Source organism: Muntiacus reevesi, chromosome 5 (assembly GCF_963930625.1).
Source record: "Muntiacus reevesi chromosome 5, mMunRee1.1, whole genome shotgun sequence".
Lineage (NCBI taxonomy): Eukaryota > Metazoa > Chordata > Mammalia > Artiodactyla > Cervidae > Muntiacus > Muntiacus reevesi.
In genome coordinates this window covers 110,832,390-110,851,400 of record NC_089253.1, presented here as the reverse complement: position 1 = coordinate 110,851,400, position 19,011 = coordinate 110,832,390, and the positions used below count along the sequence as shown (strand labels likewise).

The window sequence follows — 19,011 nt, the reverse complement described above, 5'->3', positions numbered from 1 at the left end:
TTCTTCTCAGTTTCTGCTTTGACTGCATGCTTAGAAGCAGCGCAGGCAAACTTGTTCGAGTTGTGTCTAAAGTTAGCATAAACAGGCACCAAAGGAGAGTCTGGGGGAATTCTTGTTAGTGGGAAACATGAATACTCTGGTACCCACTGTGGCTGCTCAGACACTTTTGGGGGCATCCTTCCTATTCTTAGCCAAGCTCTCAGCAGATGACCTTGTTGACCAGCTCTGGGTCCCAGACAGGAAAGGCATGAAGATATTTATATATAAATCTCAGACCCAGGCTTGATCCTTGGGTCGGGAAGATCCCCTGGAGAAGGGAAAGGCTATTCACTCCAGTATTCTTGCCTGGACAATCTCATGGACAGAGGAGCCTGGTGGGCTACAACCCAGAGTCACACAGAGGGTCATAGGGGTCACACAGAGTCGGACATGACTGAGCGACCGATACATTTATGTATCTTAATATAAATGCCTGCCTGCCTGCTAAGTCACTTTAGTTGTGTCTGACTCTTTGTGACCCTACGGACTGTAGCCCACCAGTCTCCTCTCTCCATTGGATCCTCCAGGCAAGAACACTGGAGTGGGTTGCCATTTCCTCCTCCAGGGGATCTTCCTGACCGAGGGATGGAACCCACATCTCTTATGTCTCTTGCATTGGTAGGTGGGTTCTTTATAATCAGCGCCATTAGTTTCCCTAGGAAACGCCAAGATGCTTCATAAAGATGGCGCTTTTAGGGTTCTGTGTTCCCTGTGGAAATTTTTGGGTTAGAATTTTTAGTATTTATCGCCTTGGATACAACAGCAAGGTAATGACTATTTAATTAGTTAATCGAGTGGTCTCTATTTAAATTCATGTGATTTGCGATCTTCACAGAGACAGCACCATTTGTTAGCATGGGTGAGGCGCAGGCCTCAGATTCCTCATTTTAAAACAGCGAACAGGTCTCTGAGGTCCTTTTGGCACTCATGTTCTGTGATGTTACTAACTTCCATTAACTCCATTATTGTAAACATCAAAGCATGGAAATGGGGATATCTGGTTAGTACTCAGACATATGCACATTGCATACACAAGAGAAGAGTTCTCTAGCAAAAGCGACTCTGCAAATGTGTCTGCCATCCCTGTGAACGGCACACAGGCTCAGGGGTCCCATCACGTGCTTGAGATCAGAGGTGAAGGACCTCAGACTGTCTACATGTAAAGCAAGCACCCAACCTCAGGGAAGTGGGGCAATCCCAGCCCTCATAGCAGGACACACCGCTGCTAGTAGCTCATGGCTTGCATTTCTTCAGTTGATTATTTTTTTTTAAAATAGTATAATAAGTACCCATGAAACCAAAACAAGGAAAACAAAGCTAGGATCTTAACAACAACCTAGCGGTTACTCACTCCCTACCCATGCATGCGTTTCTCCACCTCAACCCTCATGTCCCCGCTTTCCTATACTCTATCTCTCCATGTGCTTAAAAAGCAGATAATTTATTTTAGATTTTTAAAAAACATTTATCTACCCATTCGGCTGTGTCAGGCCTCAGCTGCAGCACGTGGGCTGTGAAGCACAGGTTCTAGAGCGTGTGCGCTCAGTAGTTGCGGCGTGCAGGATCTCAGTTCCCCGACCAGGGATCGAACCTGTGTCCCTCGCATTGGAAGGCAGATCCTTAACCACGGGACCCCCAGAGAAGTCCCTGCTTTGGTTGTTGCTAACTTTATAGTGTGCATCATGCTCCATGTGATGTTTCAGGACTTACTCTTTGTTCTAGCTGCTAGAACTAGCTATGCTGCCAGGGGGCATCCAGCATTGCGTATTGCTGCAGTGCATTCGTTTTGACTGCTCATACTCCACTGTGTGAATACAGTGCAGTTCATTTACCCAATTTCCTGTCAAAGGGCATTTTTGGGGCTGTTTCTAATTGCTAAGGCGTTCTTACCAAGTGTCAGATATCATGATAAGCACCAGGCATACATTATTTCACTTAAACCCCAGTCCTATAAGATAGGATTTTTCACCTCTATTTTTCTTGGAGAAAACTAGAGCTCCAAGACATTAGTTCACTGGACTGAGATTACAGATGCAATAAGAATACACTCTATGTGGCGCATCAAACGAAGGTGTGAGCACTATTCACCTTCATTCTTAGTAAATCTGTTGTTAGCAGGTATGGGATTGTCCCTCCACTCAAGGGGGAAACAAACTCATTTTATACAACTGCATGTGCTGTGCTTCAGCGCTTAGTAGTGTCCAACTCTTTGTGACCCCATGGACTGTAGCCCACCAGGATCCTCTGTCCATAAGGATTCTCTAGGCAAGAATACTGGAGTGGGTTGCTATATCTTCCTCCAGGGGATTTTCCCAACCCAGGGATCGAACCCAGGTCCCCAACATTGCAGGCAGATTCTTTACTATCTGAGCCACCAGGGAAGCCCATACAACTGCATAATAAATGATAATTTCCTGAATCCTATGTGTCAGCATGTAGGGAAAGTAAATCCTTCTCTCAGACCTCCAGAAAGATCTCTTAGTTGAATTCTGGAAACCCAATGATCTGACTCAGTTTAAAATACATACACACACACACACACACACACACACACAGGCATTATGCTGTGTGAAAAACAGGGGATTCTCTTCATAATTTTAGTGTAAACACATGAGCCAATTTAATCAACTTCTCTGAAAGCTTTAGCATACGCCAGACTGCAAAGCATGCTACTTCAGTGTGTGAAAATTAAGTAAATAAGTATTTACTCTAAAGGAAAAAAGAAACTCTCCTTAGTTCTCCTTAATAGAGTATTTTCTTTAGAACTCAGAGATAAGAGAAGCATTTAAAAACAGCACACATATAACAGCTTGATGAAAAGATGATGCGATAGTGTCTTCAGATATCTGTTGTCCCCAGAGGCAGATAAAATTAGTGTAGATAAAAGTGGTTACTAGTGAAGTTGATTAGGGAGGTTGTGATTATAGCATAACACTTACCTGAGGGTGAAAAAATTGGCTCTCCCATTATTGGGGAAAAAAATGGCTGACATTGTAAATGATAAATGAATTTTAAAACATCCAGTTTTAATTGGAAGTAAGAAATGAAATCCTTGAGCTGATGGACTGCCCCCTGAGTCCTAACCACCACCTCACAGTGGCTATCACTGCAGCAGCTCTACAGACACCCAGCTTATAGGGATGATGTTACTTTTGTCTCACCTTCCCAGGAAGAATCAGAGAACTTTTTCCACTTATGATGTTTATTTACATATATGTCCTCATTAAATTTATTGGGGGTGGGAGTGACTGTATCAGATTCACTCATGTGATCAGCACCCTTAGGGAATTTGTTCATAGTTAGGCAGGACAGCACAAAAGAGATTTGCAGCCTTTGGGATAATAGCCTTTTTGAAGAAAGAAGACAGGCAGCTTCCAAGTCACACAAAGTGCATTTTATCACCAGTGATAGACTCAGCTTCAGAATAATATAGAAAACTACTCATTATTCTCTAACATTCTAATTGTGAAATACTTAACACACAGAAAAGGAAACATAATGCTATCTGTACATTTTTAAATAATAATAATTAAAGGAACATGCATGTAACCACAACTTGGATTAAGAGATAGAACCTCTGGTTCCACTGTCTTCTATCCAGGAGAAAGCACTATCCTGAATTTAATGCCTTTTCATTTCCTTGCTTGTTTTTATTGTTTTATCATATGTGCTTAATCGCTCATCATGTCCGACTCTTTGTGACCCCAGGGACTGCAGCCCGCCAGGCTCCTCTGTCCATGGGGATTCTCCAGGCAAGAACACTGAAGTGGGTTGCCATGCCCTCCTCCAGGGGATATTCCCGCTCAGGGATTGAACCCAGGTCTCCCGCATTGCAGGTAGATAATTCTTTACCAACTGAGCCACTCTTTCTTTACTGACTGAGCAATATGTATATATATAGATGTATAATATATGCATATACAAATATTTCTTAGTTCTGCCTGTTTTTGAATTTTTATATGCATGAAACTGTACATAGCTTTACTGGCACAGTCTGACATTTCATGAGAACCCTCTATCTTGATCTATGTAGCTAAAGGTCATTGATTTTCACTGATATGTAGTATTTCCATCATAAGACTATACCACAATTTTGTTATTCATTATACATGTATTCATTATACATTTGATGGACATTTGGGTTTTATCTTTAAGGTTTTTTTTTGGGCTGTGCTGCATGGCATGTGGGATCTTAATTCCTCCACCAGGGATCAAACCTGTGTCTGCTGCAGTGGACATGAGTCTTAACCATTGGGATACCAGGAAGTCCCATCCTTTCAAGAGCTTTAAGAGTTCATATAAACAGTGCTGCTATGGATATTTCAAAATATGGCTACTGCCACACCTTCATCAGAGTTTCTTTAGGGTATACACTTGAGGGTGGAGGTGCTAGGCAGCCAGGTATGCCCAGGTACAATTTTACTAGATAAGGCGAAGTGTTTTCCAAAGTAATTGTACCAGTTTATATTCCCACCACCAGGAGTTTAGCGTGCTGGTTGTCCCACATCCTGGTGAACTTTGTCTATCAACAGACTACTATATTTTTGCCAGTCTTGTGGTGTGACATGGTAGTTTTTCCTGACACATCAGCTATTCATTTCCCTCTTCAGTCAAGTGTCTTTATGTCTTTAGCCTATTTTTCTGTAAGTTCTATCTTTTACTTATTGATTAGTTCATTTACATATCCTGGAAATCTAACTGGGCTCCCCTGATAGCTCAGTTGGTAAAGAATCTGCTTGCAATGCAGGAGACCCTGGTTTGATTCCTGGGTCGGGAAGATCTGCTGGAGAAGGGATAGGCCACCCACTCCAGTATTCTTGGGGTTCCCTGGTGATTCAGTCAGTAAAGAACTGGCCTGCAATGCAGGAGACCTGGGTTCAGTCCCTGAGTTTGGAAGATCTCCTGGAGGAGGGCATGTCAACCCACTCCAGTACTCCTGGGCTTCCCTTGTGGCTCAGCTGGTAAAGAATCCACTATTGCTAATTATATGTATTATAAATATAGTCCAACATTTTGTGGCCTTTTACTCTCCTATGCTATATTTTGAGAAGTAGACGTTCTTAATTTTACCATAGTCATAAAAATTAATCATTTTTCTTACAACTTGTATCCTTTGTGACTTACTCAAAGTTCTTCACTACCCCATGGTCATGAAGATACTGCCCGTCATTGCTCCTACCTGATGGGAAGTGTCAGCTCGGTCATATACTGCGGGTCTGCCTTGGGTCTCTGTTATGTTCCATTAGACTAAATCATGTGTCTCAATCACTGAGGCCGTTTCTTAAGTCTTGGTTATCCAACAGGCAAGATGGAGCTCACTCTAAAAACGTTTTTATCTCTCAAAACAAAATAGGCAAACAGGAACTGGAACTTACTTTGCTCTGGGTTGATGAACTAATCCTGGAATCTCTTTATTGGTTTTAAGTCTTACATTTGAACTGGCACTTTTTTCCTGAAACACATAAACACACATGGAAAAGACAAGGTAAGAATCAGCAATTAAACAGGAGCATGAATTTTCATTACCAAAATGCGAAATTTGTTTGGGAGTCTTTACGACTGGTTACCTCATGCAGACAAAAGTCCTTAAAGATGTCACAAAGAACAGGTAGAACTGCCAGATATTTTAACAGGGAACACTATTGTGAAAAGAAGAATGAACTTTTATAACAGCTATAAAATGGCTCCTTTTAGAAAATTACATGTGAGTAGTATTTGATTTTTAGGTGGAGTTGCTAAAAATAGTAAGAGAATCAAAGATCAGAAGATCCTAGTGTGAAAAAAAGCAACAGCAGTATAATCACAGTCATTGGTTGCTTGCTCAGGATAAGTAATTTTGTGCATTTTGTTTGTGAAGGACAACGGAAGCTACTGAGCTTGCACAAGGTCCTTGCAGCGACAGGAACATGACTAAAAATAGCGAATATTTTCCATGAACGAAGAGTATTGAGATTGAATTCAATTAAATTAATAAAACCCAATCTAGCCTGTGTTCTGGAAGTACTCTGACTTTTAGCCTGATCTGAACTCTTATTCCCCATCAACCAGCCACATAGGAAAGGAATACTTTCAAATCTGAAAATGCAAATATTATCAGCAAGCACACTATCTCAATAATACCACTGCTCTGCAGTGATGTGGATGAACCTCAAGCCTGTTATACAGAGTGAAGTAAGCTAGAAAGAGAAAAACAAATGTGTACACTACCATGAGTAAAACAGCTAGTGGGGAGCTGCTATATAGCACAGCAAGCTCGGCTAGGGGCTCTGTCAGGACTGAGATGAGTGAGATGGTGGAGCTGGGAGGGAGATTCAGGAGGGAGGGGAGAGAGACACACACATAAGGCTGATTCACATTGTTATACACAGCATTGTAAAGCAGTTACCGTCCAGTAAAAATTTGTTAAGGCTTTAAAATTTGCTCTCTAAATATACGCACCAAAATGAAATGTTAAACCCATTTAACGGGTGACTACACACACTCAAGCAACCTGGTGTGGCAATAATGAAAAGACCTGGGCTAGGGCAAGAAGGAAAAAGTTCTGTGGGCCAACCCAACATTCTCACCAGAGGCAGAGTGATGTGGGAGGGCACGCAGAACAGATGGTCCTCAAGTGAGCTCTTTCAAGAGTTCATACTTCCCCTAGGAGAGCAGAAGTCATGCAAGAAAAACTACACGTGAAATGTAGAATCAGAGAAACTACAGTGACTTGCATGCTAGGTTGTTTGCTATTTTCCATCAAACACGAGCATATTGTATAATGTCAGTCCTCCAAAATACAGGGTAATTCTGTCTGTGATCCTCCAGGAGAAGAAAAAATCATTACAATCCTTTTGCAGTCTAGCTTACCTTCTCTACCTCACATTAAACTTGAAACTGTTTTCATGAACATTTGAAAAGTATAAAATATATACTATTCCCTTTGCTGATACAGTCAGAGAACAACAAATGAACTATCTTGTTTTTTACAGAGAAGGTGGGAGAACAATTAGGAAGCTTGAATGCACTACCTCCAGGAGGGCGGGACCCACAACTCTTCTTTATGGGCCTGGTTAGGAGACTGGCACTTCATAGGAGGCATTCATCAAATATAGGTAGAACAAATGAATCATGTCAGCACATAATTAACTTTTTTAAACAGTTAGAGATAAAAATAGCTCAACTAACTGTAGTCTCTCTGCAGGAGTGAAGATGTAAATTCCCTCCAAATGAGTCATTTTCTCCCTAAACTTTATGTCTGCTTGGGTTAAGCACTGAAAATGGATTTTTTCTGTTTGAAAAAATATCTACTTGATATGACAGAACCTTATACTTTTTCTCTATTCATATAATTTCCTAAACTCTTTGAACTTAAATGAGGCATCATAATTTTTTTTTTGCTGCATCACAATTTTAAACACTGCTAAGGCAGGAAAGAGACTTCTAAGAATGACATATACTTGTATCCTATTTCTATTCAGTTTATTAGACTACCCTCCATAATTATACTGTCTCACCAAATCTTCCTTAAAAATGCATTGTGTAGTTGCTAAAAAGAAGGATCCCTCATCAAATATAACAGAGACTTAATAGATGAGAAAGATACTTTAGGATATCAGGTACAGACATGCCTTCCCAGGAAGTGAGAGGACCAAAGGTGAGGCAGAAGCAACGGCGAGGGGCAAAGCAGCTGAAGATTTCCCAGTTAACAAAAATATATAATTACATACAGATTTAAATCTATTTTGTATTTATAATGTATTTATTTTTTTACAAGTTACCACTCACCAAGAAATCAATAACAAATCATGGAGCATCTAATGTAAGTCAGGTCCTAACTGGTTTGCATGCATCAACTCATTTTGATGTTCACAAGTATACACATATTAATTCATTGGTATGCCCACACACCTCTCTGAGATGTGTACTGTTATTATCTCCATTTTTTAGATGAGGAAGCTGAGATATGGAGGGGTGAAGCACTTACTGGGATTCTTTAAGTAACAAGTAATAGCACTGGGATTTGAATTCATGCAGAATGGGCCCGGGGTTCATGCTATTAGTCACTAGGTTGGTAGTCCTCAACCTTTTTAGTACCGAGACCCCTTACCTATATTCTCCAAATTTTGATACATTTCATTATACAACATGAAAAAAAAATCACATTTGTTAAAATCAGCATCAATCTCACAAGAAAATTCTTGACAAAAGCTGTCAGGCTTATGGTGGTGGACACAAGTTCTCCAAACTTCTAGTTCAGGTTTAACATTTGAATTTTATAAGCAGCAATGATAACTGACAATTGTTTTCTTTGGAGAAATAGGCTCTCTTCATTCGTTTCTGAGAAAACATTTGCCAGATACCCAAGTCTGAATATCCAGTATTCTACAGTAGAGATGGTGACTCAAAAAAACAACTGCTAGTCCAACTTGCAGCTCAATCAACTGCAGAAGTGCTTTTCCTGAGATAGCCATCTTATTTATTAAAAAATAGAAAGATTTATTAAAAAATAGAAAGATATGCATCTAAGGCATAATAGTTAATAAAATTAATTTCTACTGAATCATTTCTAAAAGAAATGAAATATGGTCATTTGTAAAGATATGGATGGACCTAGGGGACGACAGAGGATGAGATGGCTGGATGGCATCACCAACTCGATAGACATGTGTTTGAGTAAACTCCGGGAGTATGTGATGGACAGGGAAGCCTGGTGTGCTGCGATTCATGGGGTCACAAAGAGTCGGACACAACTGAGGGACTGAACTGAACTGAACTGAGAGTCTGTCATACAGAGTGAAGTCAGTCAGCAACAGAAAAACAAATATCACATTTTAACACATACATGTGGAATCTGAAAACAATAGTACAGATGAACCTATTTGCAGGGCATGACAGAAATGCAAATGCAGAGAACGGACCTGTGGATGTAGGAGGGGAAGGGGGTGGGATGAATGGGGAGATGAGGATTGACATATATGCTCCACCATGTAAAACAGATAGGGGAAGCTGCTCTATGTATAGCACAGGGAGCCCAGCTCTGTGCTCTGTGCTGACCTAGAGGGGTGGCAGGGAGGGTGGCGAGAGGGAGGTTCAAGAGAGAGGGGATATATGTATGCATATAGCTAATTCACTTCATTGCACAGCAGAAACCAACACAACAGTATAAAGCAATTATACCCATAATAATAGCACGACTACGATTACTAATAAGATGTGCCTGGATTTGTGCTAAAGCACAAGCAGTTTTGCCCATCACTGCTTTTGCCCCATCAATGCAAATGTCAACAGAGTGGAAAATGGCAAATAGCTTCTTTATTATTAGGAAAACGACCTTGAAGTCTCCCTGAGAATGTCTCAGGAACCTCCAGGGGCCTGCAGGCCACACTTGAACTATAGGGTCTTTTTATTTCTTTTGTATAGCAAAGAATTGTCGATTATTTAATTGTGGTATATACTTTAAGAAAAAAACATGTACCTGCCTTGTTGAGATAAGATCTACATTCAATAATATTTCCCTGTTATAAAAGTATGATTAAATGATTTAGTGGGGGCCTACCTGGTGGCTTATATGGTAAAGAATCTGCCTGCAATGCAGGAGACCTGGGTTCAGTCCCTGTGTCAGGAAGATTCCCTGGAGAATGGAACGGCTACCTACTCCAGTATTCTTGCCTGGAGAATTCCATGGACAAAGAAGCTGGTTGGCTATAGACCATGGGGTTGCAAAGAGTCGGACACGACTGAGTGATTAACATCTTCACTTTAAATAATTTAGTAAATTTATAGAGGTGTGTAATTATCACCACAATTCAGTTTTAGAACAGTTCTATCAGCACCCAAAGTTTCATCATATATCTATGCTCTCAGCAACCCCAGATCTGCTTTCTATCTCTACAAATTTGCTTTGTCTAGATTCATATAAAAGGAATCATATAATATATAGGCTTTTGCATGTGGCATTATCACTTAATGTAATGTTTGAGGTTCATTTATACTTTAGCATATTTAAGTATATCATTTACTTTAATTGCTAAGTAATATTCCAACATATGGATATACTGTGTTTTGTTTAAGCATGCAAAATTAATGAACATATGGATTGGTTCCAGTTTGTGGCTATTATGAGTAATGCTGCTATGAACATTCATATACAAGTCTTTGTGTGGACATATATTTTCATTTCTCTTGGGTGGATTTCAAGGAGTGGAATTGCTAGATTATATGGTAAGTTTATATTTGACAATTTAAGATACAAGCAAACTGTTTTCCAAAATGACTGCACCGTTTTTACATTTCCACAGTACATGATGGTTCCAGTTTCTCCACCTCCCAATACCACCAACACTTGGTATTGCCTTTGATTATAGTCATTCAAGTGGGTATTTCACAGTGGGCTTTATTTATTTTACAAATGTGACTTATTTGGACTTGTTCTTGGTTTCTTTGTATCTATCAGAACACCTACACCTTGCTACATTTATGGGCTTACAAGTTCGCTGTTATTTACATCACAAGTCCCGTTTTAGGGCTTCCCTGGTGGTCTAGGAGTGAAGAATCTGCCTGCCAGTGCAGGAGACACCGGTTCCACTCCTGCTCCGGGAGGATCTCATATGCTTAGGAGCAGTGGAGCCTGTGTAATGCAGCTACTGAAGCCTGTCCCTAGAGCCCATTCTCCGCAACAAGAGAAATGACCGCAGTGAGAAGCGTGCGCGCCGCAACTAGAGAGTAGCCCCTGCTTGCCACAACGAGAGCAAGCCTGCAGACGGCAATGAAGACCCAGCACAGCCAAAACATAAATAAATACAGCTTTTCAAAAGTCCATTTTATATTTGCATTTACCTTCTACTTCGGGTTTGTTTGTTGGAGGAGAAGTTTAAAGGGATCTGCCTTTGAAAAAAGAAACAAGCAAACAAAACCAAGAACGGCTGGAGGAAGGCTGAGGCTCAGAGATCAGGTGGACCAGATCCGACAGGGAGGGCTGAGAGCCAGGCCACCTCGGGGGTGCTCCAGGAACAGGGACAGTTAAACTGGGAGATGACGGAAGAGGTAGCTAAGATGTTACTTCCCGTGGCAAGAAAAAAACTATTTTAATGGCATTTGACATTCATAAACTAAGTACCTAAAATAAACTGGGACCAAATGGGATTAAGATGAAGCCATTAAAGGGGCCCTCAGCAGGCAAGTCACTCAGTCTTGTCCGACTCTTGGCGACCCCAGGGACTGGAGCCCACCGGGCTCCTCCATCCATGGAATTTTCTAGGCAAGAGTACTGGGGCGGGTTGCCATTTCCTTCTCCAGGGGAATCTTCCCGACCCAGGGATCGAACCCGGGTCTCCCGCATTGCGGGCAGATGCTTTACTGTCTGAGCCACCAGGGAAGCCCTTTCTTTTCTTTCTCTCCTTTCAGCAGGCAGTTGGTAGAGCTGTGTTTTTATGGTCTATCAATTCTGGTATCAGAATCATCTGGGATGCTTGTTAAAATACAGATTGCCAGGCCCTATGCACTACCTCCTGAGTGTGCCTCTCTGGGATTGTACCCAGGAATTTGCATTTTATTTATTTATTTTTTTTGTTTGTTTTGTTTTTTGGTAGGAATTTGCATTTTAAACAAGAATCCTAGATGACTGTTAGCTCAAAAAGTTGGAGGACTTGTATTCCAAAGAAAAGAAACTTCTGAGCTTAGAATTCCCCCTCTCGGCCTTCCACAGAGCAGTTGTCAAACTGGGCCTTGGGTTTCTGCAGGGTTGCCTCAGGGGTCAATAGCAAGGCCTCCCAGAGCATCAATCCTTTGAACTCTACATTTAGGGGCTTTTGACTGATGTTGCAAAAAAGCATCCATTTCTCAAAAACGCTTGCAAACTAACATCAGGTAGTGACAGGTTTATTTAAACAGCAAATCAAACAACTTCTCCTTTGCTTTGAATAATTTTACTTCTTTATGAACAGAACACACTTGTCAGCATCTAGGTAAACTTATCATTCTCTTCTTAGCTTCTCACATTGTGTGCAGGCATGCTCAGCTATGTCTGACTCTTTGTGACTCTATGGGCTATAGCCCTCCAGGCTCCTCTGTCCGCGGAATTCTCCAGTGAGAATACTGGAGTGGGTTGCCATTTCCTTCTCCAGGGGACCTTTTTGACCCAGGAATCGAACCCACGTGTCCTGCATCTCCTGCATTGGCAGGCAGATTCTTTACCACTGTGCCACGTAGGAAGCCCTACTTAGAGACCGTCAAACCGAAATTTGGACTGCAAAGAGATGCAAACAGTCCATCCTAAAGGAGGTCAGTCCTGAGTGCTCATTGGAAGGACTGATGTTGAAGCTGAAACTCCAAAACTTTGACTACCTGATGCGAAGAGTTGACTCATCTGAAAAGACCCTGATGCTGGGAAAGACTGAAGGCAGGAGGAGAAGGGGACGACAGAGGATGAGATGGTTGGATGGCATCACCAACTCAATGGACATGAGTTTGAGTAAACTCCGGGAGTTGGTGATGGACAGGGAGGCCTGGCGTGCTTTGGTCCATGGGGTTGCAAAGAGTCGGACATGACTGACTGACTGAACTGAACTGAACCGAAACCGAAATATATTTATCCTGTTGCTCTCAATCCCTGGGGGGCATGTCCCAAAGGGAAAGCCGGAATACCAAGAGAAACAGACAGCTTCTTTATAAAATCCTCTCGACCTTTAGCTCCTTAATTCTAAAGAAAGCAGCACAGTGCCTTTGGGCAGTGGAAGACAGCACCCCGCTTCCTGCTGGTGAGGGAAGGGGCTTCTTTTCTTTTGTCACTTCTTTGCCTGAGTCATCCCTCTGATTCTGAGTGCAGGGAAGTTTCCAGAGTTGGTCTGGGTTGGAAGTGTGAGGAGGGATTTCATTTTCTTTTTTCTGGGCCCAACAGCAGGAAATTCTGTCTTATAAAGAAATCCCAGGGGCCTGATAGATGGAGGAAGTTGAAGGGCTGGAGAAAAAAAATAATGGGAGGTTGGAGTACTAGCTTCTGGGACTGCTAATGAGGGGCCGCTACAGAGAAAAGATACAAAAACACTATATATGAACTCTCAGTGGGTTTCTCTCTCTACACAGACTCAGTATGTGAATACATTTCAACCACTGCATTTCGGAAAGTACCTGAAAACTAGAAAAGGTAAATATTGGGTTAGCCAAAAAGCTCGTTCGGGTTTGTCCATAGGACGGTACAGAAAACTATGGATGAACTTTTTTGCCAATCCAACATATTAACAAGAATTCAGAGGGTTGTTTTTTTTTTTTTCTTTTTGGAACCTACATTTTAAAAATGAGAACATGTTCAACTGTGAATAATGAAGAATCATCCCAGCTTTGGGGGAGTATCCCGTAGGATATATTATTTGAGGAAAGGACCTCATTTGACGTTTTATGTGTGATTTCTTCAGTGATATTAGCATGAGACAGGACACCACCTCCTTCAACTACAGAGGAATTTTATCTTCCGTCTTAGTGATGGTGATCAGCTGAGCCACACTGATTCCAACAGAATTTCTGGATGTGAGCAAATGACAAGGCCCAGGTGAACCAATGCAACTGTTGACATGGGCCCATCTGTATCACAATTACGTGAGGCGTTGGAGAAGGAAATGGCAACCCACTCCAGTGTTCTTGCCTGGAGAATCCCAGGGATGGGGTCGCACAGAGTCAGACACAACTGAAGTGACTTAGCAGCAGTAGCAGCAATGTAATAAATTACCTGTCTATGGAGATTATTGGAATTATTAGTATTTTGTTAGAATTACTTAGTATTGATAAAATTGGCATGGCAAGTCTCAGCTTTATGGAAATTCTTTTTCTATAAATTAAAATATTACCATGGACTTCATTTTATATCAAATAAATGTTAAGTGGAGCAAATCAGTTTTAAAGCACTTAATATATTTCACATAGTTGTTTCACAAGGTATATGGAAACATTTAAAATAATCTTTAAAAGGTAAACAGAGTTGAGAGAAATTGCTCCGATTTCATTGTTTACCAACAAACCTAGAACCAAGTTACTGAATTACTATTTTGTTGTTCATTCACTAAGTCTTGTCTGACTCTTTGTGAACCCATGGATGGCAGCATGCAAGGCTTCCCTGTCCTTCACTATCTCCCAGAGTTTGCTCAAACTCATGTCCATTGAGTTGATGATGCTATCTAGCCATCTTATCCTCTGCCACCCCCTTTTCCTTTTGCCTTCAATCTTTCCCAGCATGAGGGTATTTTCCAATGAGTTGACTCTTCACATCAGTAACTATGTCAGGAATTAAAAGAAACAAGCTATAATGTTTTTATAAATCACACTGAGAATTACAAGTTAAGGATGTTTTCAACAAGATGATATATCTCCAGGTTTTTCTAATTTGGGGGGACCATATTTCGTTTTTGACCTAGATGCTTGTTTCAGTTAGGACAGGGTAGGTTTTGCTGCAGTAAAAAAAAACACCTCCTTGTATCAGTAGTTTAATAGTATACAGGTTTATGAGTTACACTTGCCACACATCCAGTGCAAGCTGGCAGAGGGGCTCAGCTCATTCTAATCACTCAGGGACTCAGGCCATGTCAACACGTGCTCTCATAATCCACATGACGGCGGAGGGGAGAACAAAGGTGAACAACAGTTAAGTGTTCATATTTACGCCACCAAAGCATGTCACAGGACCACACTGAAATTCAAGGGACTGGAGAATGTACAATCCTGCCATGTCCTTGGAGGGAGAAACCCCGGGATGCTGTGAAGTCAGAGAAACAAATATCGTATATTAATGCATGTATATGGAATCTAGAAAAATGGTACTGATGAACCGATCAGCAGGGCAGGAATACAGACGCAGACACAGGGAACAGACAAGTGGACACAGAGGGGAGTGGAGGGTGAGATGAGCTGGGAGAGTAGCGCTGACATAAATACACTACCATGTATAAAATAGAGAGCTAGCGGGACGCTGCTGTAGTGCACGGAAGCTCAGCGTGGTGCTCTGTCAAGACCTAGAGGGGTGGGATGGGGGCGGGAGGGAGGTCCAGAGAGATGGGATATACAGCTGATTCACTTCGTTATACAGCAGAAACTAACACACCATTGTAAAGCAATCATATTCCAATAAAATTTTTTTAAAAATAGCCCTAATGATGACCATAATGCTAATTTTTTTAAAGTTATTTTGTTTTTTTTTTAATCAAGAACTACCTAACATTAATCACTGTGATCTTCCTTTCCATTCAGTCTGATGGGTGAATCCATCAAATATCTTATTTTCATTAAACATGAAAAAAAAGTTATTGGAAGTTTAAATTGGTCCAAAATGCCAGAGTTTAGATTTCAAAACAAAGCTGAAACTATTTGGTTAGCTGACATTAGTATATTATATTAAATTAATATATTATGCCACTTGGACACAGTAGGACAGAATAAAGGCAAAAATATGTGGTTTATTCCCCACTCGGAAAACTGCACCCACATCCATACCTACACACCCCTTAATTTTTCTATTTTCACTTCTCCTTTCCAATCATCAAATACAACAAAACACATAGGGATATGAATCATAGCCATTGTGATCCATAATAAAAACCAAAGATTTTAAGAATCCAACTATTAATGAACTATGGTCCCTAAAAGATGATACTTAGCTGAGTAGCCACAAATAAACATCTTTTTTTGCTAGATTTTTGTGGTGGGTAAAAAAGCAGGCAAAAAATTCAAAGTATATTTCATCAAAGTTAACAAAATATTAGAACAAAGAAACATATCATCCATCACATCTTTAATATTTTAACAAATAAAAAACCACCATTTGTGCAGAATTGCTAAACTTTGCCTGTGATGAACCAAAATCTTGACAGGTTTTCCTCACTAAGTTAAGAAACTGTAAATGTCAAAGCTAAAAACAAAAACTTAAATGATCTAGTTTTTCTTAGAGGCATGATCTTTTTTCTCGCATTCACTGTGGTGTATAAGCCAGCCAAAAATCAGACTCCAGCGTTCCTGATCTAGTTGACATAGCCACAACTCTCTTTAATTCCAAATTTGTCAACGTCCAGAAAATCTGGTGCATTAACTCCCTATTGCTGCTATAGCAAATGAACACAAATTAGTGACTTAAAAGAACACAAATTTATTATCTTACATTTCTGGAGGGCAGAAGTCTAAAAACAGTCTAGAGGGCTGCCTTCCTTCCTAGGCTCTAGGATAGAACCTGTTCCCTTTGCTTTTCTAGCTTCTAGATTTCACCTATATTCCTTGGCTCATGGTCACTCCCTCCATCTTCAAAGCAGCAGACTAGCATCTTCTCTCCTCTCCCACCTCCACTTCTTAAACCTTCTTTTTCTAACTCAGATTCTCCTTCCTCACCCTTACAAGGATCCTTGTAATTATATCATACCCACTCACACAATTCAAGATAATTTTTCCAGGTCAAGATTCTTAATTCAATCTTCTTTCCCATGAAGGCAACATATTTACAGGTTCCATGGATTAGGATGTAGACACCTTTGTAGGGAGCCTTTGTTTAGCCTACCACAGTGTCCCTCTGGCCCCCAAAGATTTACACCTATCCCACATGCAAAATACCTGCATTTCATCCCATGGTGCCTAAATCTCAACTCTCTACAGTATCAATTCAAGTCTCAAGTCTTATTTAAATTTCTCAGCTTAAAAGTTCCATTATGTAATTATCTCACTACCTAAATGATCTAAATTACATCTGAATGAGGCTCTGGGTATAATCTATGCTATGGCAGAATTCCTTTCCATCTGTGAACCTATGGAACTAGAAACAAGTTATATAAAACATATGATAGTATAGACACAAAGTAACAGTTATAGGTGATCCCATTCGAAAAAGGAGAAAATGGAAGGGAAAAGGGAGTCATCAGTCCCAAGCAATTTCAAAACCTAACTGTGCAAACTCCATTAGGTTTTAAGGTACTGGAATCATCCTCTGTGGTTTAAGACTTTGGCCTCTGGGCCTGTGGCTCCTAGCTTGTAGTCTTCCTTCCTTTTTTCTTGAAGGGAACACAGGGTTGCAGCTGAGTTTTTCTTATCAGATTGTTTCCTGCCTATAGAAGGTTGGGAGTGCAACAGCCTTCTTTCAGTTCACTCTCTGTTCATTTTAGTTCAAAGAAGCAGTATTTCTGTTGGTGTAACTTCCTTGAGAGCCTCATGGGTCTCCTGTGTATATCATGGTATTCACTCCATAATGCAGGATGTTCCTGCACAGATCTTTCCTGGATAATCTCACCTCTATTCTTGGCTTCCGCTGAGATGGCTGAGGGGATTCATGTCTAAATCACATGCCAAGTCTATTCAAAGAGACATCTGTGTGATTAAATACTCTGACTTTTTAATCCTTTCCAGAAACGAGCACAATATTGTTCAGTTACATTCTTGGCTTTCTTTCCAGAGCATGTTTTCCTGGTGGTGAGTCTCCAAGTTTTAGTATCTTTTGCAATATGGATAGGCTGAGAATTTCCCAAATCATCAAATCTTGGTTCCTTTTTGATTAAGGAACAGCTTTCCCCTCAATTTATCTCTTTTCTTTTGCATTTTACTATAAGCAGCAAGAATAAAGCAGGCTGTGACTTCAACACTCTGCTTGGAAGTCTTCTCAGCTAAATAATCAAGTTCACTGTTTACAAATTCTGCTGGCCACATTCCTGTAGGACCCAATTCAGCTAAGCCTTTTGCTACTATATAACAGTGGTTTCCTTTTCTCCAGTTTCAAATAACATGTACCTTATTTCCTTCTGAACTCTCACTAGCAGTCTTTAATATCCATACTTCTGCTAGCTGTTCAAGGCAATGTAGGCTTTTTCTATTACGCTCTTCAAAATTCTTCTAGTCGCTGTCCACTTCCCAATTTCAAAGTCACTTCCACATTTTTAGGTATTTATTACAGCCCTGCCATGTTTCAAGGTACCAAAATATATATGGATTTCCTACCACTGCTTAACAAATTACCACAGACCTATTCAATAAAATATAAATTTGGAGGTCAAAGTCTAAAATTGGTGTTTGAGTCTTTTTTCCTTCTGGAGGGTACAGGAGAGAATTTGCTTTCCAGCTTCTGGAGGCTGCTTTTGTTGACTCATGCCCCCTTTATCCATTTTCAAAGTCAGCCCCTTAGCATCTCTCTTCTCTGACCTCTGCTTCCTTCTTTATATCTTCTTTTTCTAATTCTTATCCTCCTGCATCCCTCTTGTAAGGATCCTTGTGATCATCCAGAATAATCTCTCCATGTCAAAATCCTTAATTTAATCAAAGTTACTTCCTTTTTTCCATGTAAAGGAACATATCCACAGGTTCTAGGAATTAGGATGTAGACAAACTGGGAGGTGGGGGGGTCCATTATTCAATGTATCATATGTGTAAAACTCCATCAACTGAGGCCAAACCATATCAAAACGCAGGTCCACGGCTCATCATGAATAGTCACACAGGGAGAGAAACATGAACTAAAAAGTACTAGTGGAAAACCATCGCAGAGAAATCCAATGGCCCATTCTTCACTAAAGCGCTATTTCATGGTACTTCTGTGGCAGGCTGTGCTAGGGAATCAAAGGTGTGATTCCTATCCACCAAAAACAAAAAGAAGAGACTTAAAAAAAAAAAAGATAGACGTATGCATGGTTCAAGTGCCTGCAATGACACAATTCCGAGAAGGGATCAGGGAAGTTTCCTGGAGAAGGAAAGGCAAGGCTGTGTCTTGAAGGGGGAAGAATGTCCACCTGGCAGGGAGAGAAGAGAACCAGGTGTGGAGAGCTATATGGAGCCTGGCAGATCCAGAAAGAGCATGGTGTGCCAGGAGGGTGTGTGAAAGATAAGGTGGGCAAGGGCTGGCCTATGAAGGGCTCATGTTGGGCATTTAGATTTTGAAACAAGATGGAACTACTGAAGTGGTTTATGAAACTTCTGTCATGTCTGAATTGTGTTTCAAAGATGGAATCAGAGAAGCTGGGTGGGGGGGTGGCAAAACAGGGGAAG

The 19,011-nt window shown here is 40.8% G+C and overlaps 1 protein-coding gene across 2 annotated transcripts in view; it reads right to left on the bottom strand.

The window, feature by feature from the left end:
- C5H1orf21 (chromosome 5 C1orf21 homolog) overlaps nucleotides 1–19,011 on the bottom strand; it is a 233,235-nt gene that overhangs the window by 24,256 nt on the left and 189,968 nt on the right. For both annotated transcript variants that reach the window (XM_065936192.1, XM_065936193.1), the window contains one exon: nucleotides 5,415–5,491. In XM_065936192.1, coding sequence (XP_065792264.1) covers nucleotides 5,415–5,491 — 77 coding nt within the window. The remainder of the gene's footprint in view (nucleotides 1–5,414; nucleotides 5,492–19,011) is intronic.